General features: G+C 34.6%; 2 protein-coding genes across 2 annotated transcripts; one reads left to right on the top strand and one right to left on the bottom strand.

The window, feature by feature from the left end:
* Positions 1-8,533: 8,533 nt before the first annotated feature.
* Positions 8,534-19,319, bottom strand: LOC123665921. The gene is made up of 3 exons (XM_045600150.1): positions 19,166-19,319; positions 10,260-12,805; positions 8,534-8,640 (listed from the first exon to the last, which is right to left on the bottom strand). Exon 2 carries the CDS (start codon positions 12,550-12,552, stop codon positions 10,261-10,263), a length of 2,292 nt encoding a protein of 763 aa, XP_045456106.1. The 5' UTR covers positions 12,553-12,805; positions 19,166-19,319; the 3' UTR covers positions 8,534-8,640; position 10,260.
* A 701-nt stretch (positions 19,320-20,020) lies between these two features.
* LOC123666085 (zinc finger protein 43-like) lies at positions 20,021-22,981 on the top strand. The gene has a single exon (XM_045600292.1). It carries the CDS (start codon positions 20,021-20,023, stop codon positions 22,979-22,981), a length of 2,961 nt encoding a protein of 986 aa, XP_045456248.1.
* The last annotated feature ends 1,697 nt before the right edge of the window (positions 22,982-24,678 follow it).

Below are 24,678 nucleotides of genomic sequence, written 5' to 3'. Positions count from 1 at the left end.
GGAATTTGCCGATGATGAGGATGATATTATGGCGGGAGTCTAAGACCATCTAGAAGAGAGTGGATCTGGTTCTGGCGATGAGTCCTCTTAAGTGGATGAGGCACCACCACTTATACCAACAATACCCAGAAGCAAGGGATCCTCTAGAGGCAAATCATGTAGAAAAATATATAGATGACTGGCTAGTGCAAGAGATAGAGGGCAGATTACGAGAAGAAGACAGGCTAGAGGAAGAGGACAGGCTAAAGGAAGAAGAGAGGCAGGTGAGAGAGTGTGTGTAGAAACTGTCTACATATACAGATAAAGCTCACGATTACACTCCGCTTATGATAAATCAATTTCGCTCTCCGATTGATTATTTCCGTGACTACTTTGATGATTCATTCCTGGAAGAAGTTGCTAGGTGCACGAATCTATCTATACCATTTGCGCAAATCCTGCATCGAATTCAAAACTACCACACTGGAAATAGTGAAACTCTTTGTTCTTCAACTAATCATGGGCTGTATTTCCTATCCAAAACTATCTATGTACTGGAAAACTGGAATTAAACTGGCATTGGTCAGCGACACCAAGACCAGAGACAGGTTTCTAACTCTACGTAATGCACTTCACGCTGTCGACAGCCACACGCCAACAGAAGTTGAAAAAGGCAATGCTCTGTGGAAGGTACAACCCACCCTAAAAAAGGTCAAAGAAACGTGTAACCGATTGGAGAGCCCCCAGCTACTACTTAATAGATAAGCAAATGATACCTTTTACTGGACGATGCAAACTTCGCCAAGTAGTAAAAAATAAACCAAGTACAGTATTGTTGAAAAACTATGTTTTAACAACCAGTTTTTATAAGTTTTATACCAAAAAATATTAATAACCTAAGTAAGGAAGAAATATTTTAGTTGTCTAATAAGATTGTTGAATGTTTTGTCAAAAACGTTATAACAAATGTATAAAAATTACTCATTATTAATATCGTCAATAAATGATTGTAAAGACTGTTCAATTAATTTAATTTTCATTTAGATAATATTAAAATATATCCAAAAACTAGACAAAACTCACATCTCGAGCTATCTCCTAAGCCCCACGCTCGTGAGGGTAAGTTTCCAGGAAACCAGAGACATCAGGATTTTTTTAAATATTTTTTACATAATACTTAGACGCCCATGAAATAGTCATGTGAATTTCAAAAATAGCTGAGTAAATTATTTTCTTCGGTTGTAAAGGGATACTGTGTTAAAACCTAATGTACTCCCAAAAGTACAAAATATTTTTATTTATTGCCTTTTTAAGAAGGTGCTATACATCACAAACATACCGTAAAAAATACACACAACGAACCCTCACTTCAAAAATTGCCTAAAATCGACATAATTTTGTCTCGGTCTGAAGCATTATTCTTAGTTTGTACTTGGTATAGTACAGCCGGCAGATATGACTACTAGTGTTAATAAAACACAGGACTTACGAGGTTAAGACGTAAAAAGCCAAAACAATAAGCATTGTTGCCGGCCGGCGGAGCACATGCCATCTGACTGATGACACAATAGGAATGAACGTGCGCCCCCCGTGCGGACTGCGTAAAAGCGGCCAGGCGGTAGTTGAAGGCATGTACGTCGTGTAATTTTACAAAACAGCAGTAGTTGTCTTCTTTTACTTGACAAAAGTACAAGAAATGAGGCGATATTTGTATTTTTTATTTTGCTATGTTGTAAAATATAAAGTTTAGTTAGTTAGTTACTGCAATAAAAAAAATCTCAAAATTGTAGTTAACTTTTTTTTTACTTTGCACCGACAAACTTTGTTCTGTAAAAAGTTCCGCCTTCCGTGGGCCTTAAGGAAGATAAAAAAAAAAAAATAAGCCGAATTGGTCGAACCATTCTCGAGTTATGCGCTTAGCAACATTCATTTTTATTTATATAGATGCATGTATTTTGACGTTAATAATTATGTAATGTTAAATTTATTGGAGTTCCTTACAAAAAAGTCGTTTTTGTTTAGTTCGTAATAAATATGTTTTTTTAACATTTAAATTGTACGGAACCATTCAGGTTTGCTATTGGTAACTTTTTATATATGTATGTCGATATTAGCGGATCCGTTTGGATAAATTATGTCTCACATAATAAAGCCTAAATCAAGAAACGCCCTATGGAAAAAATCTTATAATTATCAACATAGACAAATGCAGATCAGATTCTCATACCGAGCTATGATAGGCTATGAGATTTATGAGAATTTATTCCATTTGTCCTTATTTTATGAGGTTAAAGCTATGTATTCATTAGCAACATTTGCCGTGTAAACACATGACGCTCAACATGCATCTACATGTCGAGCGACGACGCGGAACTTTCTTAGAAATAGCATAGAACATTTAAATTTTTTCAATAAAAATATACATAATTTCCAATAATAAACATTTTAAGAACAGTTCAAGCATTTTTAATCTTAAAAAATCTTCTAAATCGAGGTGGTAGTTCTACCAATTTTGCATTTTACATTCTACCAACTTCTACTAACATTTGGCACACAATCTACTAATTTACTAAAATTCGGGTTGGCAATACTACCTGAACACATCATAAAGGAATTAATGGGGCATTATTACGTTTTTCACGTTCACAAAATGTCTTCACCTTTAACAGCATCATTCTTTTACCACTTTTCAAAGTTTTGGTCATTATTTTAGTCAAAAATCAAATGAAAATAAACAAGAATTGCGGGAGTGTCTTTTCGTGCCAATGAATTTTACAGACAGTGGAGCCAATAGAACGCCATAGGAACTATTCGTTATAATGCATTCTAGATACATCTGCACGAAAAAAACATGGTGGAACATAGTTCGTGCGGTCAGGTTTTTCATGTCAAAATATTTCACTAATTATTGATTGTTATTAAATCTTTAAATGGAAACAAACTACATAATCCTAATATTTGTTTGATCTTCTATTGATATTTATTGATATATTCATTACTTTCTGTAAATTTTTTGGTTAATTGGTTAGTTTTAATTTCAGAACAATCGTTGGCTTTGTTTATTACGTTTATAATTTTTTTTTTTTTCGTTGTTAAATATGTATTATTTTTATTATTATAAATATATTTTATATAAATTTATTATTATTTTCGATATTAAAAATTTTAATCACTTATAAGCGTTATAAAAAAAACTTACTTTTTTGATATAAAACCACAGAATCACAAAACGTCTTCACATATTACACTTATTAAAAAAAACAATTGTCACTTCGAAACGTCACACTTATCGGAAAAATTATAATAAAGTTTTTTTTTTCATAAAAAAAACAATTAGATTTTTTTTTAGTAAACGCTAAATCAAATGCGGACTAAGACACGACTTATTCCAGCCAACACGATGACAGAACATACACTGACGTACTTCCCTACACTCCTGTAGGAAAACACGCCTCTACTAGGCGGAGCTTATTTTGATAAAGATAACCGAAGATACATACATTGTGTGAGAAAAAGAGATAGAAAATCTTTATTATGTGTATGATATATTTATATATGAAAACATATTATAGAAATATAATGTAATAGACATTTATTGCATTCTATTTATTTATTTTTAAATCGAATTATTTTTTTTCTTTATTGTTTACGTAACTGAGATTTTTTTTTAAATTTAGCTTCAAATATAAACTTAAGGTTTACCTTTTTAGAAACAATTGTTTTCCTTAAAACTTTATCCCAAAAATGTTTCTTCATTTGTTTTAATCACTATTAATTCTTATTAAATTAATTCGCATAATTATTAAATAAAAATAAAATAAAAATAATGTTTTTTTTAGATATCATTAATTAACTATAATAATTAATCACTCACTGCTAAAAATCTTTCATCGTAATCCAACTCGAATTTAGCCTTCATCCTTTTCATAAATAGAAAGTGACAAATTGACAATGAGTACATACCCACACTACCATGACCACGCCTCTGCGCGCCATAATCGGAAACGTCCAAATCACCTTTTGAATACGCCTTAGTACTTCATAAGGAAAATTTGAAAGAAAATTTAAGTTATAAAATTTCTAAGGGTTTATTTATTTATTTATTAGGGATATCAACAGAAACGACAATAATACAAAGAGAAATAATTTATTAACAGATTAAAAAGTATAAGTATCTGCACAATACTACATCATATTCATCATCATCATCATTTCAGCCTATCACATTCCACCGCTGGACATAGGCCTCCACAAGTTCACGCCAAAAATAACGTGAACTCATGTGTTTTGCCCATAGTCACCACGCTGGGCAGGCGGGTTGGCGACCGCGGGGCTTGCTTTTTCGCACCGAAGATGCTGCTGCCCGTCTTCGGCCAGTGTATTTCAAAGCTAGCAGTTGGATGACAATCCCGCCATCGATCGGCTTTTTAAGTTCGAAGGTGGTGGTGGAACTGTTTTATCCCTTAGTCGCCTTTTACGACACCCACGTACTACGTACCACCACCATAGCCACGGCGTGATCATATTATAAAAATTTAAAAAATGGTAGTTATAGAGACTGCCAATAGAAGGTCGACGAATGGACGAGATGTGTCGGTGACGCGAATGGACGAGATTTCACCCATCCAAAAAGCGTCTAACACGCTCAGTACATGGCCCCTGCACGTGACGTCATGAGCATGTCACAGACGCGACATATAAGATTTTCCCCTACCAAAAAATGTCCAAGTGACATAAGAAGTTTTCGCTTTAAAAATTGAAATAAAACCTCCAGTCTGGTTTTGAGCCAGTGATCTATCTCTCAGCTTTATTATTAAACTAGGACACTCAGCTGGTAAACAAGTACGTCAACCGTACAGAAGATCACAGCTAAATAAAATTGCTCTCATGAGTCACTGTTAGTAAGGTAGAGAGCTTCTGGACAAGGTATTAGGCGATACATCTGGTGTTGCAGGCGTCTATAGACTACTATAATATTACCATCAGGTGTTTCCAGACCCCCGATACAGAATAAAATCCTAGTGGAGCCGTTAAGTGGGAAGCGTTTATTATTATTATCTAGATAGCCTTTCTAATGTAACAATAAATATTAAAATCTTTGTAACATCTGAGTCATCTAGTTACACATCGTTTTTATTTCTTACTTTTATAGATATAAATATATATTTTCCGAGGGGAAAGGAAATCGTCAAATTATAAGATAGGAGGAAATGATTCCTATTGGTTGTTTCGTTGACCAATCGGAGCAAAATGAAAATCCACCTGTCATTTATAGCTTCTACTATGAGATCTCATTTTATTCTCCGCCTAATTATCATGACATACTCATTTGTATTTTATCCGATTTTTTTTAATGTACTTGTAACAAGGAAGCTGTGGTAATTTATCGCTTTTCTTTATTCTTAAATAAAGTTCTACAAAGTATTAAAAAAATTATAAAAATTCAGTTGGAATTTATTCTACCGCTCACGAGTTAGGCGCTTAGCAACTTATTATATAGATAATTAAAAAAAAGTTTAAATGATATCTTTGTTACTATTATACAAAAATTTTAATGTAGGTATAATGAACTAGATATTTTTAATTTTGAACAGCTTAAATATCAATTTTCACTTTCATAAATCCAGAAGTTGGTAATATTCCATACAAACTAGGTATAGCTTCATACAAAATCAATCACTCACTCATTTCAGCCTATTGCAGTCCACTACTGGACATAGACCTCCCCAAGTTCGCGCCAGACATACCGGTTTTCCACAATCCTCATCCTACCTACACCGGCAATCTTACGTAGATCGTCGGTCCAACGAGTCGAAGGACGTCCCACACTGCGTTTACCAAGACGCGGTCTCCACTCCAGGACCCGTCTTGCGACACAGATGGCCAGCCCACTGCCACTTCAACTTGCTAATTCTGTGGGCTACGTCGGTTACTTTCGTTCTCTCGCGGATAGTCTTATTTCTAATCCTATCTTTGAGAAAGACCCCAAGCATAGCCCGTTCCATTGTCGTTCCGTTATCGCTCTTTCAGCGATAAGACCGCCTTTGTACATCTTTCATTTTATGTTTTTTTTCTCTGTTGTTTCTTTTAATGGTGTACAATAAAGAGTATTATTAAGCTTGTGGACCAGTCCCTTCGTCCGTGTCCACGTCTCGACTCCGTATGTTAACACAGGCAGAACGCATTGCTCGAAGACTTGTCTCCAAGCACAGGCTTGGCGAAGCCTGCCAAACGCCGCCCAGCCCAACCGTATCTCTAATAAAATTATATAGTAGTAGTATAGTATTTCTAATAAAATTATTTTCCGGAAAATTGACTGAAATACAACTTTCTATTCAAATAAACGAAAAGAAATGCCTCAAAGTCGTTCATAAAATTTTAAATAACCAAAAAGAAGAAAATTATCAACTAAAAAGATACACTAAATCTCAGTACAATGATTTAACCATCAGTACAGTACTATGAACAAGTTTATTTTAAGGGAGGCAGGCTAAATACCTGTTCCTGTGGGTCTCCCCACCGTGTCTCAGAAAGCACGTAAAGCTTACCTGACACCTCTGCTGAAAATTCCAAATTAAAAACGATGATTTGTATGGGAAATTATTGTAAACTATTGTGTGTTTGAAACAGGGATTCCAAAATTTTCGTACAATTTTTATCTGGGCTATTTGGATTCCAGATAGATCTATCTGTCTTGTCGCGAAATTCCAATGCAGATAAACAAGCTAATTAAAAACTTAATTCATTTTCAAACCAAGAAAATACGAGTAGCATTATTACAATGTAAAGTTTCGTAAACTGGTTATTATGATAAAGTAACTTTTTATTCGTGAGGAATATTTTGCCATGCCTTAAAACAATTGTCACAAATCACTTTCCATTGTGACACACCAACCAGAAATAGAAATATTTATTAAATGTAGAGCCGGCTTTTTGTTCGGTTTTACTACGAAAACTACTAAACCGATCAGAATAATACTTGTACCATAAGATGCAGCACGTTTCTGAGGTTTTAATAGTATATGGTATGTTGGTGTACAAGGGCGTCGCCAAGGGGGGGCAGGGAGGGGCAGCTGTCCCCCCTAGAGATTCTAAAAAAGTTGCCAAATATAATGCAACCAAAGTCCTAAGTCTTTGAGTTGATTTGCTTGAAGTTCAAGCCTTGAACAATCATTTCCGTACGTCGAAACTCGAATGAATTCACCAATTCCACTCCTAAAATTCCGTACGCTCAACTACGCTCTGCCTGCTCTACTCTATCAAAGAAAATTATGTTTTAATTAACCTAATATAAACAAACAACGACCACTATAATATTAAAATCTGGTAATTTAAAAAAAAATACGCTGTACGCTGTACACTTATTCAAATTCAAACTCCTTTTTATTATTCTATTTTTCTAATAAAGGTTATTATAACTTATTTACAAATTTTTTATTGCATAGTCAAGAGCTCGTGCTCGTGTAGCTTTACACATTGGACTCTGTACTGTCACAGAATATATATGTATATAGTACTAAGATACTGTTGTTATTACAATCGCTGTAGATGTAAGGCTCGTAGTACAAGTGAAAAGCTTCATGGGCTGTCGACTTTACCTATAATTCATACCTACTTTTCTCATTCATAGAGAATGAGAAAAGTATGAATTGTAGTAGGTAAAGTCAACTTGCCCCCCCCCCTCCCCTGCGCCATCGGCTGGCGACGCCCTTGTTGGTGTATACCTATCGTGTAGATTAGTTAATGACTGGAGTTTAATCAACTGTCTAAATAGGCACAAAAACAAAAAAGGCTTACTAGTCTAAGAAATTATTCATAGTTTTAGAAGACGAATAACGAATCAAATAACGCCATCTATCGATGGATGGCGTTATTAAAAAACGTCCCCTATATCATAAAACCTTATAAGGTTCCGATAGATGGCGTTACGAGATCATTCGTTCAGTAGATTATAGTCCTCATATTTTTTTCATACCATTTCATGCCTTTATGAATATCGATCCATAAGGAGTCAAATCTAAAATATCACCTACAAGACATACAATAAGGATTACTGTAGCTTAGTTGTCTGTTGGTCAGTTTTTGATAAAGAAAATTGGTAAGAATCTCTATAATATTCACAGCAACCTTTCGCAGTCCACTACTGGACATAGGCCTCCACAGGTTCACGCCAAAAATGGCGTGAACTCATGTGTGTTGCCCATAGTCACCACGCTGGGCAGGCGGGTTGGTGACCGCAGGACTGGCTTTGTCGCACCGAAGACGTTGCTGCCTGTCTGTGTAGTGGTGGTATTAGTATAGATGAAATAGTAAAAAACTAAATGACATACATCCTAGTTTTCACTTAACTATTTAACATAGGTAGTTCCTTTGAATACCTAGTAAAAAAACTTTTAAAGTTTAAGGCTCGTTTGAAAAGTATAACCATCGCTATTTGTGTGATCGATGAATTTTCAAAAAACAAAGAAATGGCAGAACGATGTTTTATAGACTCATCTTATTTGACATATTTTTGATATGAGGGTATTAATATAAAAATGAAACAATAGTACAATTAGAAAATTATTTCATTTAATAAAATTTCAATTCGCAAAACTCCACCGGCGCGTGTTGTAAACTGCCCAAATACGAGCGGCGCCGCGTGGCGAAGTACATTCATAACTGAAAAAGAAAAAAACGATATACATTAAATTACTTAAATTTAAATTGTGGTCGGGCACAGCACGAAATATCCTGCTCAAAATCCAGAGTGCCACATATTTACAGAAGATCACAGCTACATAATACTGTTTTCAACTAGTGTTCCTCCTGTGTCAGTAAGATTAATATAAGAGAGATAAGAGATTTATTTATTTTTAATTTATTTAAATTCTTTCATCATTATCATTACAGCCTATACAGTCCACTGCTGGACATAGGCCTCCACAAGTTTACGCCAAAAATAACGTGAACTCATGTGTTTTGCCCATAGTCACCACGCTGGGCAGGCGGGTTGGTGACCGCAGTACTGACTTTGTCGCACCGAAGACGCTGCTGCCTGTCTTCGGCCTGTGTATTTCAAAGCCAGCAGTTGGATGGTTATCCCGCCATCGGTCGGCTTCTTAAGTTCCAAGGTGGTTGTGTTGTTATCCCTTGTATTTAAATTCTTTACTGTACAATAAATACAATAATACAAGTGTGCACAAAAGGCGAGCTTAACGCTAATGCATTTTCTACCAGCCAACCTTGGTATGTGCCAGAAAGTATAGTGTATATTGTAAACCAGTAAAATAAAAAAAAATTGAAAGAGATTCTGGGAAGGGTTTATTTATTTATTTTATTTATTTATTAGGATTACCAACAGAAATAACAACAGTAAAACAATAAGAAATATTATACATAATATATCAAATAAGTTTAATTGTGTTAGGAGGGTTTTGGTTTTGACGCCTACGGGATACGGTCACCACAGACCGTACGCTAATTTCGTAGTAAAAAAAAATACACAAATTCTTTTAAAGTACACCAAGCTTTTTTTAAATTAAAATTTCTTATTATTCTAAAGGCAGTAAAAAAGTCATTTTCAATACAATATAAATATTTTTAGTGAATTAGATTTAGTTTAAACGCAATACAAGAATCATTACATAACTTTAAAATATATTTTAAGATCGAAATTTGATTGAATCCGAGCTAGTAGGTTCCGAAGTTAGCGCTAATGCGTTAACCAATAACCTTTTCATTGTTTAATTATTATATGTATTGATAACATAAGATTGGTTATTTCCTTTTTTTTTGTTATTTTTAGGACGATTTTGTATACAAGACAAATTTGAAAAATTCGATAAATTTAGGAAGAAAAAATTAGTCACTACAAAATTTGGAGGGTAAGTTTGTATTAGATAATTAAATACGCTACGCTTCAGCCTGTAATATCTCACTGCTGGGCATAGGTCTCTTTCACCAAGTAGGAGAAGGATCAGAGCTCAATCAACCACACTGCTCCAATTCAGGTTGGCAGGTATATTCCTAACTATGAGTAACGATCGCTATCAGGTGTACATGATAACAACCGGGAGCGACGGCTTAGAGTGCTCTCCGAGGCACGGTGGAGAGACCCACAAGGATTGCACAAACACCCAGACCACGGCAAACATCTGTATGGCCAATACAAATGTTTGTCATGTGCGGGGATCGACCCCACAACCATCAGCGCAACAGCCACAAACCAGTGCTGTGACCGATGCGCCCATGCGTCGTAATTAAATAAATTGACTTAAAATTATAATAAAAAAACTAACCTCATTCCATAGCAGACGTATCTAAATTAACGTTAACATAACTGGCCCCCATATTTTCTCTATGGCGTGGCGATACCACATGGCGTTTAGCATTTTCCCCATCATCAACATCAGAGTCACAAACCCCACACTTCAACTTGCCAAAATCATAGTACACATACTTATTCCTTGCCAACATATTAACATTATGTTTTAACTCCAAATAGAATCTAAACACATTCTCCGCTGACGGTTTCTCTTTAAAATGCTCAGCGTACACCAAATGGAATAACAACGAACGGATTGAATAGAAGACACTCTTGCAAGGAACACAGGTAAACATAGCACCCTCACTGTGTAAAACATAGTTTCCGCGCATGTAAACGCTTATTATATCACCCTTGTTAGCTTTCACTCTCGTTTCAATCATAGAATTCTGGTGATCAAAGTTACATAGTATATGCATTACAGCTTCGCTCAAATCAGCGAAAGAAACATCACAGATTTCGCATTTGATAACATCGCCGACTATAATCTTGTTCATGTCTAGCAATTTCTGGTCAAATTCAGGATATAAAGCTGATCCGATCAATTTGGAGATTGTCTCAACGTGCAATGTGCTTTCAAAGTGCTCAACTATGGCCGCGAAAGATGGCAGAGCAATATAGGTCGGGCAAATAGCACATACATAGTAATTACCGAAGCTGGCAAAGTATTCCGCTGGACGACAATGGTTCTTGTACAAAAGTGACAGTTTGTGTGGGGCGGCGTTGCGCAGATGCTTCTTTTGACGAATATGATTGAACAGGACCTGCCTAGGTCCTCGTAGAGTCATATCGCAACAGGAGCAGTAGTTCGCGATCTTTCCTGACGGTTTTATAAAGTTCTCAATCACAACATGATCTCTATTATTCAAGGGCTTCCCGACGCTAGCCAAAAATTTTGCCCAGTCTAAGCTCTTTGGTCCCCATTCGTCTGGAAGGGGGCCATCTGGGTTGGTCGTCTTCATCTTACGGTACAGTTTATCTGACAATCTTGCCAGGTGATTCTCATCCAAGATATGCAAGATAACGCTCTCATTTGTCTCAAGCTCTAGTTTACAAAGCGAGCAATACACTCCTTGGTTATCTGACTTATCAGGGTTGGACAGAAACTTCTTTTTAAAATTATTGTTCATTGCTTGTATCTTTTCGATAGTAGGATCTTTGGAGAATGGGATGTGTTCGTCGGACTGTAAGATGCTAACGAGGTTGTACATATGCATGTCACTGAACACGTGGTTCAGGACGCTGTCGTAACGAAATCTGAGCGTGTAATATTCACACGCCATGCAAAAGAACGCAAGTTTCCCTGTACGGTCGTCGATCAACGTCAGTAGCTTGTGATTCATCAGCAAATTGACAATAAGAGCCTCGATAGGCCCATAATAGCGGTATTTCTTTGCTTGGTTTTTTACTGGTTTCTCTGGAGCCTGTTCGCCATCATCGTTGTCGAAATTCTTATTAGCATCAGCCGCGAAATTTTGATTCACGTTGTCCTTAATACTCATAATGATTGGCGCGACAGAGCTCGCCTGAGTGGTGAAATCGATGGTCATCATATCTTGACCGATTTTGTCATACACCGTCTGATAAAACTTGACCGCAGCGTCTATACTCGGCTCGGAGTTATCTGGCAAGTGTCTTATTAAGCACGTTTCCAGCTTACTAAGGAACGTTTTGTCCATCTTCTCCGTTGGTTTCACTAATTGGATAATATGCTCAATATTCTGTCCAGCATTGTCGCCACCCTCCATAGCGGAGAGACGCCTCGACATTTTCGGCAAAATAATTGGTTCAGCGACATCAATGCTCTCTCTTTTCAATTTAGGTAAATGGACATCGAGATTAAAGTGTTTTTGAAGAGATTCCATTAATGGTTCCTCATCGTTTAACTCGATCTCAACCTTGCAGTCCGTGCAAATATGCACTTGCTTTGCATTATCGACAAGCATGTACTCAGTTTTAAGTATTTCTGGCACTTCACTGACAGGCAAGCTGTTAAAACGTTGCCGCTGCAAATTGCTTTTCTTTTCCGTCGTAAATATGTACTCAACTTCGACACCTTCTCGTTTCTTGAGGTATATATTCCGGTGTGTATCATCTAAATTCCTCAAGTAACGCGTTATAACTGGACTTTGCTGGGTTATAGGATGATTGATGACATAGCGGAAATGCTTCGCCAATTTCTTGATATCGTCTAGTTTCCTGAAGGATAGAACTGTGAGTTCTGAAACACCCTCGCAAATATCATCTACGTCCTTTGTTTCAGACATATTCGATGGTATTATGCAAGGTAAATGTATACAAAGTACAAATTATGTATGATTGTAAGACCAATCTCGGTTATACCGAGAATAATGTCACACGCGAAGGTTTTTGCTCCGTCGTGTTACTGCCCGTACGTTATATTTCTTTTTTGATTGTGCGTTTTAATTTTAATTTCGTTTTTGTTGTCCGGAGAGGTTGGTTCGAATTTTTTGTGTTTGAACTGGTTTTGATCTGAAGACTATCACCGCATTTCAAGATCTGTAACAGAATAAAAATCTATATAAATACAAAGAAATCACTTAAATGTATGTACGCATAATTTTCAAACAATTGCACCGCATTAGATGATTCTTTATGTGTTCTTTATTTTCAACTCAAGGTTTGTATAGAAGAAAATAAAAATATTGTTTGCTTGCAAACGAAGAAAAACCCACTTCAATTACATTAACAAGTAATAGACGTAGGTAGGCGAAAAACTAATCAATACGCGTTACCAAAGATTACTTAAAATTTACTCATCAGATCTCGATTACATTTAAATGGGACCACATGACAAGCACCATCTTACGATAAAAAAAAATGATCGAAATCGGTCCACCCAGTAAAAAGTTCCGAGGTTACATTAAAAAAAATAGTTGAATTGATAAACTCCTTCTTTTTTGAAGTCAGTTAAAAAATCGTAAAATACAGTGGTAGGAAGGGAACCTTACAGCCAGTTTCAATTTAACTGATAAACTATCACTTTGGAATTTCCATGTTATAAATAGAACTATCTGACAGATAAATTGGTCCAATGTTGAAAAGGAAAAATCATCACATCATCACATCAGCCTATCGCAGTCCACTGCTGGACATAGGCCTCCACAAGTTCGCGCCAAAAAATGGCTTGAACTCATGTGTATTATCCCTTAGTCGTCTCTTACGACACCCACGGGAAGAGATGGGGTGCCGACATTCTTTTTTTTTATATATCACTAGGTCGGCAAACAAGCATACGGCTCACCTGATGGTAAGAGATTACCGTAGCTTATAGACGCCTGCAACACCAGAAGCATCGCAAGCGTCTTGCCGACCCAATCTCCAATCCCCCCAGAAGCTCTGGTCACCTTAATCACCAACAGGAACACAATACTGGTTGAAAACAGTTTTATTTAGCTGGGGTCTTCCGTAAGGTCGAGGTACTACCCCAGTCAGGCTGCTCCATATTTGAGCAGGAAATTCTTGCTGTGCCCTACCTCAGTCAAACTACTACTATCATACTGGTTCTACCATAACCATACAGAAAAGGAAAAATATATCACTACTTTCTGTTGGATGCCATTATACAATATACAGGATGTTTGGTGGGGTGTTGGACAAACGGTCAGGGGAGTAAGGGGGGGTCATTGCCAATATATCTGGCCACTTAACTTAAGTCATTGCCTTTTTAATTATTTTTTTTCATGCAGCATTTAATCGTTTTTTACAAAATCTCCAGAATTCATCATTCAAACTCACAAAAGACAAAAAAAATGTGTTACGGACCCAAATTATTTTTATTTCTTGTTTTGAATAAATTGCCAACATTTTGAAACCATATTTGTAAGTGTAAAATGAAAAAATACGAAAATATGGGCTTTCAAAATTTTTAAGAGTTGCAAAATTTTACCAAACTGCAAACTTTAAAGTGATATAAAAAACCATACACGATAGGGTTTTAACTGTTTTTTTAAAATATCCTGCATTTATGTCCTTTCCAACAATGTATCATTTGCTATCAAAAAAAAAAAAAATGTTGAGTAGAGATATTTACCAAAACATAACGCACGGTCAAAAATAGCTTACTTAAATAATCATAATTGGTAAGTAAAGTCATGTTTAAGTGCGTATAAACATATTGCGGTTGCGCTCACACATTACGGGGTCACTTCACCTGTGAGTCAATGAATGAAATCAATGAATCATGATTTATGATCTTTTTCGTTAAGATTTAACTCTTTTGTTGAAAATAGGGCTTTGTCTTCGGTCAGGTACCAGTGCTTTGTTTTTAACCGACTTCCAAAAAAGGAGGAGGTTCTCAATTCGATTGTATTTTTTTTTTTTTTTTTTTTTTTTTTTTATATGTTACATCAGAACTTTTGACCGGGTAGACCGATTTCGACAAATTTTGTTTTAATCGAAAGGTGGTGTGTGCCAATTGGTCCCATTTAAATTTATTTGAGATCTAATAACTACTTTTCGAGTTATATCTAATAATGCGTTTTTACTTGACGCTTTTTTCGTCGACCTACGTTGTATTATACCGCATAACTTTCTACTGGATGTACCGATTTTGCTAATTCTTTTTTTGTTAGAAAGAGGATATCCCTAGTTTAGTACCATGATAAGGAAACCAGGATCTGATGATGGGATCCTAAAGAAATCGAGGGAAACTCTCGAAAATCTGTAATAACATTTTACTGGGTGTACCGATTTTGATAATTTTTAATTTAATCGAAAGCTGATGCTTATCATGTGGTCAAATATAAATTTTATCGGGATCTGATAACTACTTTTTGAGTAATCTTTGATAACGCGGAGTTGCTTGACTATTTTTTCGTCTATCTACGTTGTATTACTTGTCGATGTAATTGAAGTCGGTTTTTTTTTCGTTTGCGAGCAAACACAATTATTTGTTTCTTTTGTTAGCTGCCCTGTGCCAGTGCATATCTATTGTTTTTTTTTTTTTTTTCGTGAATAGGTAAACACGTACTGCAAATATCGAAACTGTTTTTTTATTTGTTACAGCGCTAGAAGATAATGATTTTCACCAGCGTGTGCAATATTGCAGATTTATTTTGCACACCGATATTGAAAATGAAAACTTTTTAAAAAGTATCTTATGGACAGACGAGTCTAAATTCACTCGTGAGGGAATACTCAACTTACATAACCTACATCATTGGGCGCGGAAAGGTGAAAATCCTAAATTAAAGAAAAAAAAAACACGCTTCCAAAGAAAGTTCTCGGTAAATGTGTGGGCAGGAGTAATCAGAAATAATGTGATTGGGCCGCATTTCTTACCAGACAATTAAAACGGAGATAATTATTTGGAGTTCCTCCAAAATGATTTACCGGAACTCACCTGTAATTTGCCAATAATAGAAGAAGATAGGCCCATCATTTTCCAAAATGACAGATGTCCTGCCCACTGGCGCCTGACAGTTAGGGAATATTTGAACGAAGTATTTCCTAATTCCTGGATTGGTCGCGACGGTCCTATACCATGGCCTCCACGCTCCCCAGACTAAGGTCTCCAGTCGATTTTTATGTCTGGGGACGTGCGAAGGAACTCGTCTATACGTAAGAAATACAAAGTCGCGGCCATTTGAGAGAGAGGATTATTGATGCATTCGACCTTTAGAAGCAAGAAATGCTGATGGCCACTACGACGACGGAAATAAGAAAAAGATACCGTGCTTGTATTAGAAAATGGTGGCCAACAATTTGAACAACTTTTATAATAAAAGTCTTGTTTTTAATTTTGTTTTGTTTTTATTTATTGTTTATTAATGCCAAACAATGCTAGGAGGTCTGCCTACAAACGTGATACTGGTGCTTGGTCGTCATTAGAGAAAATTAATAATCCCTTGTTTTTTTATTAACTCAATTCAAAAAAACCTTTTTAGTTTTCTTTATTAAATACTCGTGACTTTACTTACCAATTATGATTATTTAAGTAAGCGATTTTTGACCGCGCGTTATGTTTTGGTAAATATCTCTACTCAAAATTTTTTTTTCATAGTAAATGATACATTCTTGGAAAGGACATAAATGCGGGATATTTAAAAAAAAAAAACAGTTAAAACCCTATCGTGTATGGTTTTTTTTTTTATCACTTTAAAGTTTGTAGTTTGGTAAAATTTTGCAACTCTTAAAAAATTTGAAGGCCTATATTTTCGTATTTTTTCATGTTACACTTACAAATATGGTTTCAAAATATTGGCAATTTATTCAAAACAAGAAATAAAAATAATTTGGGTCCGTAACACATTTTTTTTTTTTGTGTTTTATGAGTTTGAATGGTGAATTCTGGAGATTTTGTAAAAAACAATTAAATGCTGCATGAAAAAAAAAGGGCAATGACTTAAGTTAAGTGGCCAGATATATTGGCAATGACCCCCCCTTACCCCCCTGACCGTTTGTCCAACACCCCACCAAACACCCTGTATAACTTTACTAACAATCTGTGAAACAAGCCCATAGTAAGAAAATAACTAAAGGTCTAGAGAAAAACAATCCCTGTGTTCTTTTATAAAGTAATTCCCATGAATCTGGTTCTAACCTTGTCCTAATATGATAGAATACATATATTAAACTACATTCTAGGTTAGAAATTTTTGAAACAAGTTTTGAAAACGTTTCTATTAAATATATAATGCCGCCTTAACCACCATAAATGACAATCACTCTGATATATTGATACGAATGGTTGCCCTAGTGGCTGCACTCATGAGTTTGATTCCCGCTTGGAACAGATATTTGTGTTTATGCAAAAGTCTGTTTCTGTATATAAAAACACATGGGCGTAAAATCGGTCCCGGTCGTTATGTTAGACATTTGATCATTCCAATCATTACTCATGGTAGTTACATAGTCCACTAACCAAGGAGCGACATGGTCGGTCAAGCTATGGCATTTTTTATATGGATTAGAGACCATTGTTCTGGGGTGGGATATGTTTACAGCCTAATTTAGTTTAGTTCAAAATTACAAAGGTCTAATTATACATTGACGACGCGTTGGCGCAACGGTCACAACATTGGATTATAGCTGTTACGCTGGCGGTTGCGGGTTCGATCCCCGCAAATGACAAACATTTGTGTTGGAGATAAAGATGTTTGCTGTGGTCTGGGTGTTTGTGCAGTCCTTGTAGGTCTCCCTACCGTGCTTTGGAGAGCACGTTAAGCCGTCGGTTCAGGTTGTTATCATGTACACCTGATAGCGATTGTTACTGATAGTAGGAAATATATGCCAACCCACATTAGAGCAGCCTGGTGGATTGAGAACTGACCCTTCTCCTACTTGGGGCAAGAGGCCTATGCCCAGCAGTGGGAAATTACAGACAAGCGAAATAAACATAAAATTGTCAAAGATGATACATATATAAACACCACGTTAGTGTGAATACTACACTACTGGCTTATGGCAGTTGCTGTTTCAATCCCCGCATGGCATACATTTTTATTAGCCTTACAGATGTTTGCGGTGCTCTGGGCATATGTGCTCGTGTATTGTGATTCCACATCCCGACACAAGAGCAAGCCCTAGTGATGGCCGTTGAGTGTGAGGTGTCTATTTATGTATTGATTTATATTGAATTATTTGTTAATTATCTTCTTTCATGAGAAATGAAATATTATCTTGCTAGCATCTGAGTAATTTTGATGGAAAGTTTCGATATTGGAATGACCACATTTAAAATTACTTTTCACACATAGAAAAAGAAAAATAAATTGTTTATAATAAATGTCTAATATCCCTATAGTATATATAAAATTTTTGTGTCACAGTGTTAGTTACCAAAATCCTCTGAAAAGGCTAGACCGATTTTTATGAAATTTTGTGTGCATATCGGGTAGGTCTGAAAATCGGCCAACATCTATTTTTCATACCCCTAAGTTATAAGGGGGGTAGGGAGTTTAGGGGGGTTAATAACATATATGGCAAAACAGTTTTCGGAACAAAATTCTTCTGAAAACCACTTAACCGATCATCATGAAACTTTGTAAACATATTCTTGGAACAATTAACATAGAATACTTTTTATTAATAAAAAATTGAATGCGAGCAAAGCCGGAGTTAAAAGCTAGTATCAATTCAACTGTTTATAAATAAAATTATATTGTTGATTTATTTATAACACTTTTATCAATAACATTAATTATGAATACTGAAATTTTCTTCATCATAATAGCATTGTAAATTTAAGAAAATTTATAAACATACCCACACCATAGCACGTTTCTAATAATTAAATTTGAGACAAACTTCTTAGCATTCCATGGATTCACCATGAGGGTGCCGGGTCCATGTGGCAAGAGAAACTCAGAGCAGTTATTATAAAAATTAATATAAAACGTAGAACAATTCGTATTTAAAGTTAACCTATAATTAAAATTACACAATTATTAATCTATAGTTAGAATTTTCAACTGTATCATAAAATAAATTAGACATTTTTATTTATTTATTACCATAAATATACTAACATTACAGGTTTGTTACCTAATGTAAAATAATATATAATAATATACCTAACCTTCGCAAATAATATAGATAACTCGTCTTGTAAACAAGAGTAAACGAAACGTCATACATAATCAGTTTCTCATATATACATAATTACTTAGCTCTGCCTTCTGGTTCCGATTTGAAAAATTAATATTGAGTTATATTAATCAAAATATTACTGACAAAACTTTATTTATACGTAATTTAGTGATAAATATAAACGTTATTATGTATAGAAATCAAGACAAGCACTTGTTCATCTTAGTTCTATACGATATAGGTTAGAATGATAGTGCATTAATTTTATTTTATATAATATTATATATTATATATGTAAATAATTGTCTTATTATGCGTAATAATTACCTGTTAATCTTGAATTTGTGCATGGCAGCGTAGACCGCCTATAAAGTTTGTACGGGCATTTGGTGACAGTCTTGAGGTGACATGATAGGATAATAGGATTTATTGGAAATACGAGACAAGGAGTGATCATAGACAAATTTTACAGTTTATTAATATCATATATTCGAAAAAAAAACGTTTTTTATGTACAAATATAATACGAATCTACTTTAAAATATAAGACAGTAATAAATAGATGCTTTACATAAATTTCATTTGTAAGATTAAACTTAAATCAGTCAAAAAATATACTAATAATAATTATAAACGAAAATCAAGTTTTGTACATAGTACGTAAAGTATTCAAAACTAATGTTGTGTTATAATTATATTCATCAATCATTAATAGGACAATTAAGTAAGTAAATACAAATTTGCATATAAGAAATTAACCTTGAAAAGTAAATATTTATTCAAGTTTTAAGCAAGGTTATTTTAATAAAAACATGTTCTTATCGCCTTTAATAGTTCAATAAAATAATTACGTGAAAATAAGTATATAATATATATATTGTAATAATTATTATATGTGGACATACTGATGATTTTTTTATATGTTTATTAATTATTGTAAATGATAATTAAATGATAAAGTTATGAATTTTTAAATTCATCTTTCTTCATTTTTGTTTATATAACTGTCACGCCTTATCTGTTGCCTATGTTTTTTTGAACTGTCAAGTGAAATCAGAAATTGAAAAAATATGTTATTCAATTCTTAAAATGATGTATCTATCCATAATTAAATAGTTACAAAACAATCTGTCTATAAACATTTAAAAAGTGTCAGTATTATTGAAGAAAATCATGGACGCAATGGATGATAACATTGATTTAGACAATGATAATATCTGCGGTGTTTGTTACGCCGAATTTCTCGATGTCGATGACTTAAAACTACACATAAAGCAATATCATTTAAATGAGACGAATAAAAGTAGATTCTGTAAGTTTTGCTCGAAGATTTTTAGTGATATATGGTCATTTGTGATACATTTTCGAAACTGCCATCTTATTACAATTCGAATCTGTAAATACTGCACGAGAGTGTTTAACGACGATAAAACTTTATCAAAACACGAAAAGAAGCACAAAAGATCGTTATATTATCCGAAAATATCGTGTTCTCAATGTAGGAAAGTTTTTAAAGATAATAAAGAAGTGGAAGATCATGAATATGAAAGACACAGAGATAGGGATGATGGTATGCTTTTACAGTACTGTTACCCAGAACTTTCGGCGGCTATAAATTTTAACGCACGGAAATTCTTTCAAAGCTTAGAAGAGCATTTTATGTATAGCTGCGTTGTTTGTGATCTGTCTACTATCGATGTGAATGAGTACGTCAATCACCTCCAAAAAAAGAAATGTCAGTCATATTCCTGTAACGTATGCTGTAATACGTACCCGTGGAAGTCGAGGCTGGAGAATCACTGCAAAACCCATCAAATGCCCAAATACACCATTTTGTCTGGTAGCAAAAAATGTCCTAAATGTGACCAATACTTCCAACTTTCAAAAATTAAGACACATTCAAAGGAGTGTAAAAGCATGAAATGCATTCCATGTGATATGCTGTTTGATTCGGTCGATAACTTTGCGATTCACGTCAGTACCCACTGCCAACGCAATCCGGTACAGTTTGAAAACTGCAAGTACTGCCGTCGTCCATTCATTGCACCGACCCAGCTTAAGAAACATATTAAACGAGCGCACACACATAATATACATCTATATAAATATTGTTGTATATATTGTGATATACTTTTCAGGCATCCAAAACAGTTATTCGGACATTTTTTTACGAAACATAGAGATATTAATCCTTATACATGCAAAATTTGTAATACAGGATTTAGGATTAGGAAGAATTTCACGTTACACATAAAGTTAGACCACAAAAGTGTGGGTTTTGTCGAGTTTGATAGTAATTATCATGTGTTTTTCAACGATAAGAAATCTGAAAAACCATTTCAACCGAAAAATCCTTATTTAGCTGATTTATCAGATAAAAATTCTAATAAACGAATTAAAGAAACTGTGGTCAAGAAAGAACTTTCTTCTGATGATAATATTTACAAAGGCACATCATCTTATAAAGAAAATACAGATCAAACATCTGGAGCAAATGAAACACAAAATCAAGAAAATACAATAAATATAATTGTTAAGGAAGATAAAACTGAAAATTTTAATGAAACTACTAATGAGAAAACAACACCTCAAACAGACACTAAAACCTCTGAAAATACAGATGCAACACTCAAAGACCAAGAAACCCAACCAAAAGGTAACAAGGATTTAGAAAAACAAACAGCACAAAAATCAGATCCGAAGACAACTAAAGATGAGGTACATAAATTAATAGAAGTTGACGAACAAACACCAGCTAAAAATGTAGAAGTGGGTATAAATTGTAATTCAGATTCTATGCACATCACTGAAGCTGAAGGCGATAATGATAATAGACGCGTTCAAAAACGTAAACATAAAAGTCAAATTGACAAACCTAGGAAGAGATCTAAAATTAAATCGCAAAGCGATTGTGAATCCTCCGATTCCGATGTACCTTTGTCTAAAATTGTGAATAAGTCTAAAAAAGGTAGACGCTGGAAAGTGACAAAAAGGTATAAGAACACGAAAGATGCTTCTAGCAGTAAGAAAACTAAGTTTATCTGCTTGAAATGTGACCGCAACTGTTACACATACCAAAATTATCACAGGCACATGAACTTACACATGAAGAATGGTAAGAAGGTGTGTGTGAAGTGCTTCGCTAAGTTTAAAACTAAAGAGGAACTCAACAATCACATAAAAACCGAACACTCAAGTTCTAAGCTCACAGAGACCTTAAAGAAGTTATTGGACAAACGCAAGAGTAGTGAAACACAAAAAACCAAATTGCCCGAGAATTTGTTTTCAAAAACGATTCATAAGGTTCAGTTTGAAGCTCCTGCGTCTCAAGCAACTATAAACAAAGTGTTAGAAGATAAATTGTCAGTCAAGAAATTCTTAGAGACGTTCAAACCAGATGCTAATGATGGAACAACTAAAAAGATATCAATATCGAATAGCTTATCAATCCGACCTGTAACGAACGTCAGAACTGAGCCAATAATAAAAATGAATAAATTCAAGCAAGACCTAGAACAACAAATAACGCATCGGCCACAACTACGAATGCCAGTCAAGTTTAAAGAGGAATCTGTACAAGATTATCACGTTTCAGTTAAATTGGTAGAATGCGAATATGTGGCTCCGGCATTAAATTTTGATAATGAAGTCACTGTTTCCGATGATTATGTAGATCACATCGAAACAGATAATATACAAAATAAAGCAGAAGTAATACCGGAAGTCGGTCGCGAGATACTTCTAGGAGAATCGCAAGCGAACAAAACTAAGGTACTGAAAAAGACCATAGACCTAAAAGATTTAATTTCTTATGATAAAGTGAGGATAGGACATTTAGCGCCGCAAGCTCCCTATTACAAAATAGTTAAAATAGAAGAAGTTTTACAAGATAAACAGAAAAAAGTCGAGCCTCCAAAAGATATTAACATAACTCTACCAAATGGTACTAAGCTAGTTAGCGTTAATCCATTAGCACATCTCCTAAGCAAAAAAACCGTTGCAGATATCCCAAAATCAAATACGTATAATAAAAAACCGAATAACAATAAAGATTTTAGAGAAGCGATATTAAAAGCGATGAAAGTTTTGGAAAAAACGCCGCCGAAACGAAAGTCTGTTAAAAAAGGTGCAATTTTTAAATGATTAAAATTTTTTCTTAGAGATAGAGAATCATGTAAATGTATAGAAAAATGTCCTACTGTTGGTCAAAGATCCTTAAGTGAATGGGTCCAGTATTACGTGTTCTGTGCGGTACGATTGGGAGACCTACAAGTATATGAAACCCGATCAATTATTTCTGGTTAAAACCGGTGCACGAATAAATAAATTATGATGCTGAATTTTACTGCAGTTTTGATCGTGGAAATAAACTTCAACTAGAGGAAACATCATTTTCCTATTTGGAAGACGTACTACACGTGTATAAGACTTGGCGAGAATCCCTAGTTTTTTTGAAGCGAAACAAGCCGACTTCATTAAAAGAGGAGGTTCTCAATTCGACTGTATTATTTTTTTATGTATATCTATGTACCTTTTACTGGGGCTTAGGGCGGATCCAGGGGGGTCATGGGTTTATGATCTCTATAGATGTTTTTAAATACAGTACTTACATACATTAATAAAAATCTACTTTTAAGTATCTATTATTATCAAAATTAAATATAACTTCTTAACTTGACTACGACTATGTGACCCCCCTGGCGCCAAAGCTGTATCCGCTCTTGTGGGTGTACAGATTTTGATGATTAATTAATCGAAAGCTGACACTTACGTGGTCCCATTTAAATTAAATCGAAATTTGACAAGTACTTTTTAAGTTATAATAGTGTGTCATAATTTACCGTTGTACTGTCTACCCACGTCGTATTACTTATCTATGTAATTGAAGTCGGTTTTTTTTTTCGTTTGCGAGCAAACGCAATCATTGTTTTGTATTTTTTTTTTTTTTTTTTAATTTGAGTAGCTAATTTTACGGCAAAATGTGTATTTCACATGTATATAGTATAGTTAAATATTTGTGAGCATTAAATTTGACAAAAAATAGTCATGTTTGTTAACAGCACTCTAATATGGATTTATTTAAGTGTAAATAATATGACCTTATAATATGTTAATCTTATTTCGATATAATTAAAATCTAATTATGTTAAATAGTTTTTTCTTTTATAAGCAAAATAAAGTCGACACCCCTCATCTATTACAGTATGATTCAGGGCCTATTTCACAAGTTGTGGATGAAGGATATTCAACAAATAAGTTACGATTACACTTTGACGCCAGGAGGTAGAATGAGCCATTGGGACCTCTTTCGCGTCAATAAAGTATTAGTTATAGATACAATTTTGTGAATAGAAATTTCTCATAAATAGAGTGGAATTCGTTGGTAATAAAAGACAATATATCAAATACTTTTCTGTTGGATATCGTTATCTGTCAAATAGCGTTATCCACAACTATCCACAACGGGTGAAACAGGCCCGAGGTTAAAGAAATATTTGTTTATGGTACTGTACTGTTTTAAGAAATAACATAAGCCGAGCTGTATGAAAAAATATCGATAGTGGAATCGTATGTACGCGCTTTAAGCTGTAGCAAGTTAGGTATGATAGAAAACCAGCATTTACTGCACCGATACGCGATACCGATGTCAGAGCTGACACATTCGTTTTTTACGAGAATATAGATTTGAATTTTATTAGTTTACAATGGATTTTAAACACAATAATCACTGGACATATTAAAAAAAAATTCTTTTACCAATAGAATGCAAGATTGAGTGGCATAGGCTATATTATAACGAAAAAAAAGCAGACAAAACCGTGGTATCCACGAGCGAAGCT

The sequence above is a fragment of the Melitaea cinxia genome, chromosome 25 (assembly GCF_905220565.1).
Source record: "Melitaea cinxia chromosome 25, ilMelCinx1.1, whole genome shotgun sequence".
In the NCBI taxonomy this organism is placed as follows: Eukaryota; Metazoa; Arthropoda; class Insecta; order Lepidoptera; family Nymphalidae; genus Melitaea; species Melitaea cinxia.
The sequence above is the reverse complement of the archived record's forward strand: the minus strand, read 5'-3'. Positions and strand labels throughout refer to the sequence as shown.